The following is a 13,265-nucleotide window of genomic DNA, read 5'->3' as shown; positions in this document are numbered from 1 at the left end:
GGCTTTTCTACTCCATTCTTCTTGCCAATGAATGGAAGTCCTGTATGACACAGGGTAACACTAAATTAAATTTAAGTTTGTGAGGAGTTGTGAGGAGAAAGTGGTTTTTTGTTTTTTTAAAGTGATTTTATGAAAGTTAAGAACTGTAAGGAAAGTTTGAGAGGACGGGCCATACTGAGCCAAGACTCAAAAGATTTACTTGCCCCCTGTGTAGGTAGATGAATACAAAATATATTTATGTAAATTAAATACAATAAATAAAGAGGAGGAGGGACAGTTAGTCAAGAACAGAACAAAGTAATCAGCCTTAGCTGCAACAGGGAAAATTAAGGTTAGGAGGGGGAAAACCCCCCAAAGAAAAAAATTAATCTTTTCAAACAGTTCAGCAATGGAATAACCTGACAAGGGAAAAATGTGGACTCACCACTACATGACATTCAGAGATATTCCTGAAAGAGGATGTCAGCACTAACAGTCACTTCTGCCACTCTGCAGGAGGATGGACTTTACAGGAGAACAGATTTCAAGACTTCCTGCAATTTTATTCTGAATGTTAATGTCATCTCATAATAGCTTTTTTAAAAAGAAAACTATTGTCTTCTACAAAAAAGTCACAAGGAAGTTTCAGACAAAATATATATATTTAAAGATTCTTTACAATAAGTCAGGAAACATAGAAGCTTTTATACAGTTTATTATTTAGATCAATTCTCAGCTCCCTACAGCTCAGAAATCCCTGGTGACAGTGTGTACAACTTCTAATTTTTGCTTTCATAACTTTAAAGCAAACAATACATTGAGTGTATTTTACTCTGTGCAAATACGACAACTTTTGGAATCCTTCAGAGGAAATATCCAAGATTCTGTTTGCAGAGATCCTTTCTCAAAAGATGATTAATGAAAGTTTGCTTAAGATAAAGTGCTCCTGTCCAGCAGAACCCAAAGGCCTTTGAGAGTTTTCCTAGTAAGTTTAGCTCAGATTTAAAAAAAAAGTTGGTCATACAAATTCCAGCTTTCCATGCCCGCTGTACATTCCCCAGTGGACTAATGAAAGAATTTTATCATTGCTGAGGTCTGTCTGTCTCATTTTATCACAGCTCATGCAGCAGTTCTCGTGACCAGTTACTGGCACCATGCATTCCAAGTCTAACTTTGCCACCTGTCCTTTCTTCGAATGATGTCCATGAAAACTGTAGTGCAAACGGGAGAGCATCTGCTGTCGTTGATCTTGCAGTCTTTTGTTTTCACTCCTGAGCATCCGCAAAGCTAGCATGATAAGCAGCACTAAGATCAGCCCACCAGCTATGGGAACAGCAATTACAGCTGCTCTGAACCACAATTCTTTTGAAGAGGTCAACTCCTGAACCTTTGTGATGAGATTTCTGCTGTTGTCATGCTGATATCTGCTCCCCTGTCCTGCAAAAAGTTAAACAAAGATGTCAACTTTATTTCAGTCTCAACTAAACAATTGTTTCAAATTTAACAATTCCTTAAACCACACATTAAAAGCTGCTGCTGGTAATCATTTAACATCACACTGGAAAGTATCTACAAATAGTACTTCTACAAATTGATCTGAACCATTTCTAAAACAAGTTAAGATAATGTATTTTTATTACATTGGCAGTTGATCTAATATGAATGAGTACCACTGTACAATTGCCTCTTAGAAATGTTGAGAAGCAGGCATGACAGGCAGACATCTAATGCTAATGCAGACATAAAAGCTACTCAGCTTTTAGAGATACATCTCTGCATCCCGCCACATGCTTCTCCCTCTGGTATCTCTAATTACATTAACAACAAAGTCAATAGCAGACATACAAGGTCTTGGCTGTCACAAGCCTATAGATCAGAGAAGACATTTAGTTGAAACTGCTTTCTCTACCTGAGGTCTCACCCTTGGGAGGAGAGAGAACATCATGCAGTCCTCTATAATTGCACATATCTTCATGACAGCATTCCAATGTGGGCATGGTGGTGCCAGAGTGGTTTTGTGCCTGTTTAGCTTGGCAGATGTCAGCTGTGTTTGCAATAGAGTCCAAGCAGCCATGAGTAAGTGGGGAATTCGTGTTCTGAGGGTCAAGCAGTCTGGAGAAGCAGGCATTAAGCTCAGATTTGCACATATAGCCAGTTGCAACACAATGCGCAGCATCACAGTAGCATCTAATTTCACCTAAAAAAAAGTCAAGTATTTTATTCCTAGTTAGTACAGAAACTCACTTGCTACCTCACAAATTAACAGTGGGCGATTACAAAATGCACAAACTCAAGGGTACAAACTTCTGGTCACTGTAGATTGTAAACCCTGCAGAGCAGGGCTTGTCTGTTTTTGGTTTTTGTATGGTATCTACCACCCTGGGACCCTAATCCCAGTGGCGCCTTTGGGCACTAGCCCAATACCAATATTTACTACTACGATATACTTTATTAAAGCTGAGTATATATTAAAGCAGGAATAACTGAAATGTCACACTTCAAACTTCTCATTAAGACTAGGGTTTTTTGGGTCATACTGCTAGATAAGACATACATAACCACATCCGCATAATAGCTAGGTATTTTTACTACTTACTAAACATGAGCATTCGACAGGTGATCAAATCCATCCTTATTTAAGAGGCACGATCTCCTCACCCCCACCCCACCCCCCAAAGCTAGTTTGAAATAGCATTGCTACAGTGTTTTAAAATTTAAATCATTACTGTTGATGGTTGATCATTCTAAGGTTTTTTGATTTTGGCACATTTAATTGGAACTGCAGAACTGTTTGCTATCTCTCAGGGCTATGCCAAGGTTTAAGAGCTTTAGCTAACACCTTATAAAGCTATCAGCTAGAACCATTAGAATCTAGAAATGGCAAGTCAGGAAGATTTTTACTATATGAAATTGGGCATCTATTGTGCTCTCTTCAGAAAAGGAACTTTTTCTATGAGGAGCTTTTCATGCAACAGGGCTTTTTAAAGTCAGTTTTATAAAACAGGAACTGTGCAGTTTACAATTAGTGGTTTGTTTGCCAAAGTCAATTTTTCAACCCAAATGGAAAATCATAAGAAGGGGTGTGCTTCTGCAAGGCTGAAATCGCCTCCCCCAAATCCCCTAGTTTTTGCAGGCAATCCAACATGTGGTCAAAAAAGGGGAAACGTTTAGACTGAAAATCTTCTTCTACTGGTTATATAAAAACAATCTCTCATGAAACCTCAAAAATTTCTGAAGGGAAGCGATAAAAGTTCGTAATAAAATGCTTCATTTTGTGCTCTCCAAACCACGGTCATGATTATATACATCTTGTACTGTCAGGAAAATGTATTCTTTCTAGGCAAGTCATAACTCAACCTATTTCAATATGCCAGCAGTTCAGAGAATTAGAGGACAGCAGACTGACTCTGGAGCCATCATTACAAGTGGGGATTTACTTAGACTTTCAATTCAGTTAGTTGGAGTACTTCCTACCACAGAGGCAGTGAGTGAGCCTTTAAAAGTCAGTTGAATTATCAGACTTCTGCACAGGTTTATTTTCAGAGTATGTTTTCTAATGCAAGAACTGCCTTTTAAATATCCCCTCCCCCTTCGTATGGCCAGGAGAGGACTCAGTCAAATTAACTTCCAGGCTTCAGCCCATCTAGGCTCAGCTCTCCTGGTAATGCTGCTGCAGAGGCTCTGGACCCTGAAGTCCCTGCTGCCCTTTAATAACTCTGCTTAATAGAAGCCAAATGACAGAGCACCTCTCTCCCCAGTCTGCATTAGCTCCCTTGGTCCTTTAGGCTAAGGAGCCCAACTTTCCTTAGTTTCATAAAAGTCTCCCTTCCAATAAGTTCGTGAACAGCTTTTCTCTGCTTTCTTATGTACAATCACTGAGCTTGCTACTTTTTTCCCCTGCAAAAAGGGTCTATGACAGCTACTATTCCGTTAGAGCACATTAATAAAAAAATGCAAACAAAGAACAAAGTTGACTCTCCTTCACTGCTCTAAGCTCAGCATGGGGAGGAAAATGAAACAATAAGCATACTTCTATTTTAACTGTTTATATGACCCTGTTTAAAATTCTACATTTTACTGACCTAAGACAGTCTTATAAACAAAATCTGACAAGCTAGTCATCGGGTTATTACAACTCCATTTTAATTAAAGCCACATTTTTGTTAGAACAGAATGGACTTTGTATTACTGTATTAAAACTGTATTTCTGTCAATTCATAAAGTTTCTTCCTGTGCTATGCAAAAAGGCCAGAAAGGGTATTTGGTATTTTGAAACAGAACAATGCCCTTCTGTTCTCTCCTCTTTCTTGTTACTGTATATAGCTATTAAAGAAAAATGTCTGCTTTTAGTCAAGATGGCTACAGGAGAGACTGCAGGCTTCTCTTAAAGCTTTTGAAGTCAGCAGCAGCCAGAAGTCTATGATCCCCTAATTATATCATTATCAGGCACATAGTTTCAGTATCTGTGACTTCACATCACTCAGTCACTCCCTGTTCTGCCTGCCTTTGATGGGGCCAGGCAGCTTCCCTCTGCATGCTGCAAGGGCTGTTATTTAGGGTTAATTACACCTTTACTTCCAAAATAAATAAATATGGTAGCACATCATCACTGTGCTAGTTTATCCTTTAACCTCCTCTGTGAATCTTGGCAATTATAGGGAGCCAAAAAGGTGACCTTTCCTCCTTAAAAAAAAAGGACCCACTAAGCAGTCACTGAACTCTATGGAGACAGTGTTAATTTAATTTAAGTGTGTTTAAACTACATACCTATTTACCGGAATGTAGCATTTGCAACAAGACGTTAAACACATCTCTAATCCACTACTAGTTTTAAAAGGATTAGAAAAAGAGGGTGGGGGGCCGGAATCAATTCCCTCTGATGTACTTTCCTTGGGTTTGTGTTTTTTTTTTAATAAACACTTGGGGGAGGCAAGACTATCCGCCCTACAGTAAAACCACGCCAGGGCTCCAAAAGGGGCAGTGTGTCTCTAAGATGGCCCGGCTCCATGGCTGGAAGCGTTCAGAAGTTCATTGAAGGCAGACTAACAAAAACATTTTGACAACCGCTTGCCCTTAAGGTCTGACTTACATCAATGAACGGGGGAAAGCCTCTAGCAGCGGGCGGGGGGAACCAAGTACCGCTCCTTCCAAGAGGCGAGCTTGTCCTAGCCTGCGAGGCTCAGCAGGGAGGAATATTACACGCCAACAAAGGCTTGGCAGTGGGCTTCAAAGCCAGCTCGGAGCCCTCTGCATGGAGCTCCCAGCGCAGCCTGGGAGAGGAAACCCACGTTCAAGGGAGCCTCCAAGGAGGGAGTGCGGGGCTGGGGGGAGGCTGCGCCCTCTGGCACTGGGGGCTCAGAGCTACCCCCGCAGCACCACACGCTGCCCCCCCCCCGGGCACGCCCGCACCTTCCAGCCCCCGCAACTCAACCAGCCCCTTCTAGTCTCACTCCTTCCTGCAGCCCGGGGCTATTGCCACCCCAACAGCCGCCACCGCACCCCCGTGACGCCGCGCACAGCTCTAACGACTCCCCGCACCCCCAGGTCCCCCTGTCGCTCGCTCCCGGCACCGCCACGGAGCTGCCCCCGCTCGCCCCAGCGCCGCCCCCGGCCCCCTCACCTCTGGTCAGCAGGATGGCCATGGCGCACAGCTCCAGTTGCAGCCAGATGAAGCTGTAGCTAGAATGGCGATCCATTTAACCGCCCCGCCCGGACCCGCCCCGCCCGGCCGCTCGAGGTGCCCTCCAGGGCTCGCTTAAGCTCGCAGCGCCGCACTCGAGGGACTCCAGCTGCCCGCGGCTGTCTGCGCCCCGCGCCCCGCCAGCGCAGCCCAGCTGATCACACGCCGCGGCCGCCGCTCTCCAGCCACAGCTGCCGCCGCATGCGGGAGCAGGGCGAGCCCGCAGCTCTGCCCGGCCAGGGCGCCCCCGCCTCCGGCAAGCGAGACACGCGCCGCGCCGCGGGCCGAGCTCGCCGCTCCTGCAGCCACCGACTCGGGCTCTGACCCAGGCAAGCAGCGAGCGAGCCCAACGCTGTAAATAGCGCGGCGCCGGCCGAGCCTGCCCCGCCGCCCGCCCCTCGCCCCGCCCAGCCCCGCCCCCAGCGCCGCTCTCGTAGGTTCCGCTCCCCTGCCACTCACAGCAGCCGGGCCGGGCTGCGCCTGGGATTGGCTGGCAGCCTGCGGCCGCCCCGCCCCCCCCCCTCCGGCTTGCGAATGGCCCGGGGGGGGGATCCGCGATTCATGCCCAGGGCAGCGAGGGGCGGGGCGGAGGCAGAGCGCCCGGGTGTCCCCGCAGGACAGAGCCGTCTCCGCGGAACGCAGCGCGCCCCCCTCGCCCGCGTTCGCAGCCGCCTCGCAGCCCGCCTGGGGCTCCCCCCCCACACACACACACCCCGGAGTGTTTCTAATCCAACACTTCCCCCCCGCCCGCCCCGCCGTGGTGCTCAGGGCCCCGATCCGCCAGCGCGTAAGACCCACACTGTCGGGGGACACTTGCCCAAACCCAGCCCTGCCTCGCCCGAGGGGGAATGGGCCGTGAGGACCGAGCCGTTCACGGGGTGCGGGGGAGCGCCAGTACGGGCTGGCCCGGAGAGCCACAAGCGATCGGCAGAGCCAGGGCTGCGCAGAACAGACACGGCAAACCAGCCCCCCGGGGTTGGACGGGAGCGTATCGTTTTCATCTGTTCTGTATTTATTTTTTCGTGATCAATACAGCCCCGGCAGACAGACGGTTGGCTGCAAGGAGCCGGGCTGCTTGTTGGGCTAGATGGAGTGGGAGTAGCCGGCAAAAGACACTTAGCGAAAATTAGCAAATCCAAAAGCACCAGGCGCCAGTGAGACGACACAGACAGAGACTGACACTCAATTATCCTCCAAACAATCCCAGGCAAACACACAGGCTCGGCCTGATCAATATCAGCCCCGAAGTGATCTCCTTAGTGAGATGCTAATTCATTTATTAGTACATTGCCTGAACTCCGCAAAGCCGCGCCCACCAAAGCAGCTTTGCTCTCCGGGATTCCCACCCACCCCTGGAAAACTCTGAAATGTTATAGAATCAAACCCTATACTGTAGATACATCTACTGGGAGACTTTAACTGTATGTATTGATTTACACACTTCATACTGTAACGACTTTATGCACTTACAATACTTCCGTCACAGTGATTTAGGCGCCACATTTCATGTTTAGGCGCCGTGTGCCAACGTGGGACTATGGATCTTTTGAGTAGAACACAGTACACTCGGGAGAGATCACCCAGCTCATCTGCACGCGTGATTAAGGGGTATGCAGGAGCTAACACAGAGGGGGATGGTTCAGGAGCACAGAAAAGAGAACCTTGAACAGAAAAATTGTGAAAATTGAAAAAGTGAATTAATAGACATTGCCCTACATTTCATTCCACTAGTTCCAAGAAGAGGGAGCTCCCGGGACTGTACCATAGGTAATGCAGATGATTATAAGTATTACAGTATATTTATGATTCACTACCATTAGTTGCATCTCTCTAGGATGTTCCTTTTAGAACTCAAACATTTGTTCATTTTAAATTCCAGTGTTTCCAACAAGATGGTCTAAAGATGAAGGAGGGGCGTTTTCAGGCAAAATCAAGGACAGATAAGGGGAGGGATGCTTAGCACGTTTCATGTAAAGAGGATACGGGTAGTCAGGTCTGGCAGGGTGGAGCGGGTACAGAGCTGGGACTCATGAAACCTTTCCATTCATGGCTTTGCCACTGACCTGCTGCTTGAGTTGAGCAAGTCACTTCACCTCCCTGTACCTCTTAAGGCAGGTGGGGCTCCTCTGCAGTGACAGAAGGAGAAGGAAAACTCCAGTTTCAAATCAAAACCGCCAAGTCTGGCCAGCAGTGTTTGTAAAAGGTTGTGCCAGTCACACTTGCTGTTCAGACACTACCATGGACTACCCTCTTTGCTTTATAAACAGAAAGCCATATTCAATGAATAATTAACAAATCTGTTTGCTTGATGGCAAACAAAATTTAATGCAAAATTAAAACCAAATGGCTTAATCTCCAGTTTCTGTGTTGAAGGCCCACGCTAACCAGGCTGCAGAGGAGAATTCAGCACTGAAATAATTTTAACTCACCTTTTAACAAATTCCTTTCCTCCTTTGGCACTTTCTCTAGAATGCAGACATTCTGTGACAACCAACGTGGATACCAGAAATGTCATTGCATCAAGCTTTTTAAAAGGCTAGTGAGAAACCTATGTTTGTCCTTCATGTCCCTCACAGCTAAGAAACAAATCTTATTTCTATTAAATCAGAATTTTGCTACTGCCAGGTATTAGGAAGAAACATTCCCCAGAGACTGGTTATTTCATAATTGTCCACTGAGATTTCTTGCACCTTTCTCTGAAGTGTCTAGTGCCGGCCATTGTCAGACAGGATGCTGGTCTAGGTGGACTACTATTCTGATCTGATGGGCAGCATTGCTGTAGCCATGTTGGTCCCAGGATATTAGAGAGACAAGGAGGTGAAGTAACACCTTCTTGGACCAGCTTCTGTTGGTGATAGAGACAAGCTTCCAAGCTTACAGAGAGCTCAGGTCCTGAAGAAAAGCTCTTTGAAAGCTCAAAAGCTGGTCTCTCTCACCAACAGAAGTCGGTCCAATAAAATATTACCTCACCCACCTTGTCTCTCTGATCTGGTATGACAGTTGCCACGTTTCATGTGATTTCAGTGGGAGCAGCAGCAGGCCCTGGCTAGTGCATTCAACAAATATAGCTGCAATTAACTCGCTTTCCCTTTTTGCCAGCTACATTTTTACACAGATGCTGGAAAAGGAGGTTATAATAAGAAATTACCTTCAACCATGAGGTCATATTTTTTCTGTAAAGAAATACTATAGCACACATTGAGTTTGGATAGTTTTCCTTCACATATTGTTCTGAAGGCTGCCTCGCTGTTGAAATATATTTACTAACTTTATTTTCTATTATCATTACATTTTATAACCCCTGATTTCTACAGGATTTGCACACTGACTGTTTTGTTCCCCGTTTATTGGCTCTAAATATTTGGTTTTACAGCTCATGCAAGTATGCCGGATGATACATGTATAATAAGCTAATGGCAAAATTTACTTCTGACCTCTAAATTTGAAATGATCTGTAAGACCTTAAAAATGTTTTAAATTCAGGATATAATACCATGTGCAAGAGAGTCAGTCCTCCCCTGAAAGAGAAGGAGGAAATATGAAATATCAGACTGAGCTCACTCAAATTTTCTTTAGCAATAGGGGACAAACTGAATCTAAAACTAATTATAATGGTTTTATTGAAACTCTCTTGTGATTTACATAGGTGTAATGTGTTGTACCACAACCTTTACAGTTTTGCGGCACATATTTGAGATGTACCACAAAGTTATTTTCTAATGTTTGTTTCTGTTTAGAAATTACAACTCGCCAAGGTCCACGATGCCACATCACCCACTGATGGATTTACAACTGAAGCAATGTGCTGCTGGTGCCTTTTATTTGCACACTTAGGAAAATCTCAATTTGCCAAAGTAATTTATAATCTTCTAGCTCAGCATTTCCTCTGTGTTCGCAGAGCTGATGACAAGTGTATTTAGCAGGCGTCACTGTCGTGTGTGGCACGTATGCTCTGGAGTTGGTTTGTGTTTATTAAGTCGCATTGTTGCACTAAAGTAATATGAGAGACTATTTCTGAATATTACAAATGTTCTGTCATACTGAACAGGCATAGACTCTAATATCTTGTCTAGAGGGCAATGTGTTTGAAATCAATTTTAAGAGGCAAAATTTCCTCAAGAGCTGTCATGTTTGAGTTGTGATCTAAAACACGTCACCTTCTGTTTTCAAGCCATACAGATGTTTGAAGTGCCACAGCTGGGAGGGACTTGCAGGGTGCAAGTACTACTCCCCAATCTTGGCTCCCTAGAAACCTGTGGAGTTCATTCTCCAGGGGATCCCCTCTGGCTTGAGCCGTGGAGAGATGTGGGCAGGTGACAAGAGGCATGGCGTTTGACTTACTCATGACTACCACGTTTCCTCCTCCACTCTGATTACTTGCACAAGCATTCTGCATAGGAAGCTGTGCAGGGTTTGCGTGGGGTCCCATGACGGACCATACTCAAACAAAATAATTCAGCTTTTGCAACACTAGTTTGCTTCTGTTTTAGAGGCAAAAGCAAACAGGGACAGACTTGGCCCATAAAAGGGACAGGAGACAGGCCCAGCGCAAACCAACAATAATGATATGTTCTGCAACAAGAAGGAATGTGAGATAATAACTACAAGGAACCAGCAAGCAATGCACCCAAGGCCTGAGGCAGCATGAGGAGGTGTCTGTAACAATCATGAGAGAGCAGCCTGGAGCCTTAACTTGTAATGACTATGTAGCCCACATATCAAAAGGCTCTCCCACCAACACACACAACTACAAACACAATGAAGCCCTTTGAAATGAATACTGACTAAAAGAATAACATGGTTTCAAAATAAACCTCCAGTGCACCTCAAGGTAAAATATACTAGAAATCTGACCTGATAAGCGTCTCTGCCTGTCAAAGGAATACATTCCATCTGGACCAACTCAGGAGGATATGCAGAGACATTGCAATTGTAAATACAGGGATACCAATCAAAGGAACAGGCCCGTTCAGAAAAGCGTCACAAATCTTATGAACTGTGTTTGGGTTTTTTATATTGTTTTGTAGGCTGATAACTTCAGCCCCAAGTTTCAGCCAGGGGTGTTTAAAAACAGCCATCATATAAAGCAATGATTAGTTCAAAATAAGCCCCTAGAAGTTTTGAATAACTTAAAATTTTGAAGTCCCTTGACAGACCCAAAGATCCTCCTTGTACACACAGTAGCCCAGCCCAGGCCCTGCTTTCCCTTACCCTTGTCCTCAGATTCAGAAGAAGGCCCAGTATCTTCCATCAGGAGCATCTGGACAGCTCAGTCTAAGGTGGGATCTCACTTTCATCTTGGGAGGGGCTCCCAAGTGACCATATCCCATACTCTTGTGTTGTGCAAACAGCCTGCCCTCTCTCTTTAATTTTAGCAATCTCATAGCTTTCAAATCTAGTGCCATCTGGCATTTACATCCCAGAGAGCACTGCCCTGTTATGAAATTCCGTCCCACAATTTGTACAGGTATTATTCCAATCCTTTTTGGTAGCTTTGCTTCCTGCAAGACCTGACTATTGGAAGATGACAGAGGTGATAAGGAAAGCTGGAACCACCTGACCAAAGAGAAAAGCAAAGCAAATGAATAAAGACAAAGAACGGACATTGTATTTTTTTTTTACTTGACAGTGTTTCCAGATTACATCTCTGATTCCAGGAGAAACTGCCCTTCCTTCCTTTTCTACATTTGGAACTGAAAGACCTCAAGAAAGTTCAGCTTCTTCAATATCCTCCCTTCTGCCTTTCATTATAAAACAGTTGCAGTGCTATTACCTATTTCTGCTGCTCCCTAGCAAGTATTTGCCACTAGAACCTATAAGCAGCCTTGAAACCTGACTAAATAAAGCTACAATGAAATTTCAGTCTGCACGTGCCCCTTGTTTATTTTGGGTTTAAATGAGCATCTCCTGAAAAGTGCTTTCCAGTTGGAAATTACTCCCTCATCCAGCAGCATTTGACATTACAATACCCTCCTGGTCATTTTTTAAACTTACTGAGTATTGGCAATTTTCCACTGTTAGCCCAAATAATTGGGCTTAACCTTTCGGTCTAACTTTATGAAATAGAGATTGTGTCTACACAGTATTGTGTATTTGTTTGAGATGAAAAATAAAGCATATTCAAAGTGACAAAATAAATTGATAGTTGCAGTTTACTATAAACCTGCTAACATTCATCATCTGTCTTTTCATTATTATTGCAGCACTGCCTCAGAGTAAGTTGCATTCCTACCTATCCAAATACAATATTTCCTTATTTATCTGCATGAGCCACAGCTGCATTTGCCCGTATTGCAACATAAGACATTCATTTCATCAACAGAGAATGATTACTATTGTATTTGGCTGATTAAAATTAGCAGCAGAAAGCAAACAGTAAACAAACTGTACCCTTTCCTTTCTCTGGCGTGAAATGATTTTTTGGGCTGGAAATCTCATCTATGCTGGATACTGAAAGTAAAGAAAACCGCTTGAGAAATGCTTAAAGAATCACCGGTGCAGCATTTATTGGATTACTACCTCTGATAACTGCTTTGGGCAATTTTTTGCTGTTGTAACATATTACACAGAACCAGGAGGCCACTACATGCAACTTCTGTCACAACAGGAAAAGACAGCCTGGCCCAGCTGCCAAAGCAGAGATGCTCACTTATTCTCCAAAATCCTCCTTTCCCATTGAAGAATCTCTAGTCCATGCCCTTGTCATGTCTCACCTAAACTATTGCAACTTTCTACTTTCTGCCACCTCCAGTCAGTCCATACAACACTGCAACCAAAGTCACTTCCCTTCTTTTCTGATCCTGTTACCACCACTCCCCTTCCCATCCCTGCTAACTCCTTACAGTTGCCCACTCCTATATCTCAGCCCTTGTTTCCTAGCACACCGCCCTCCCACAAATGCCATCTGCTCTTAACTTCTCCCACCTCACCAAATCCTTTGTCTCCCCCTAATGGCAATTCTATGCTATCACAATGCTTGGAACATTTCTGTGCACTCTACTCCAGGCCTAGGCTAAAAATCTCACTTTCGTCCACTTATAAATATAAGTAAAATTACCATAGACAATTGTAACAATGCATTTATAGTTAAATAAAAGAATCAAAACACCTTCAAACCCTGGAACCAACAAGAAGGCTGCACAAAATAAACAATCCAGCTCACATGGCTTGATGTCATGTTTTCCCTTTCTTTTCTCCTGCATATGGTCTAAGGCCTGACCCTGCAAAGCCCTACTCATATGATGTCAGTGGGGCTAATCACATGAGCAAGGATATGGTTATTATCCTCTTATTATTCCAACGAGGTGCAAGGAGTGGCAGTGTAGGGCAGTTCTGGCTCCAGGCCAACCCTACGACTCAAGCAGTGCATAGTGGCCAATGATAATTGTGCCCTAGCTATTTTTTTAAGGGTGACTGAGTTTCATGTGGTACACGCTAGAGAATTTGTGTCTGATCCTGCAAGATGCTGAGGACTCACTTTCCAGCTCACCCCCTGTCCTGCTCCGTACCTCACAGGATCAGGCCCTTCATGTCCTCTATATTTGCCATCCAGATGGCATCAATCACCTCTCCTCATTTCCATTCCACTTAAACTGACGTCATGAGT

At 44.6% G+C, this 13,265-nt stretch overlaps 1 protein-coding gene across 2 annotated transcripts; it reads right to left on the bottom strand.

Moving 5' to 3' along the window:
- Positions 1–678: 678 nt before the first annotated feature.
- BAMBI (BMP and activin membrane bound inhibitor) lies at positions 679–6,000 on the bottom strand. Of its 2 annotated transcripts, none has more exons than XM_084621275.1 (3): positions 5,600–6,000; positions 1,901–2,176; positions 679–1,416 (listed from the first exon to the last, which is right to left on the bottom strand). In XM_084621275.1, exons 1-3 carry the CDS (start codon positions 5,673–5,675, stop codon positions 998–1,000), a joined length of 771 nt encoding a protein of 256 aa, XP_084477401.1. In that variant the 5' UTR covers positions 5,676–6,000; the 3' UTR covers positions 679–997. The 2 variants fall into 2 exon arrangements, with proteins under 2 accessions (XP_084477401.1, XP_084477400.1); XM_084621274.1 differs by having other exon boundaries at positions 1,889–2,176; positions 5,600–5,999.
- Between the last annotated feature and the right edge of the window lie 7,265 nt (positions 6,001–13,265).

This window comes from Lepidochelys olivacea (genome assembly GCF_965140295.1).
Source record: "Lepidochelys olivacea isolate rLepOli2 genome assembly, chromosome: 2".
Taxonomy (NCBI): Eukaryota; Metazoa; Chordata; order Testudines; family Cheloniidae; genus Lepidochelys; species Lepidochelys olivacea.
Note: the sequence above shows the minus strand (reverse complement) of the source record. Positions and strands in the feature narration are given on the sequence as shown.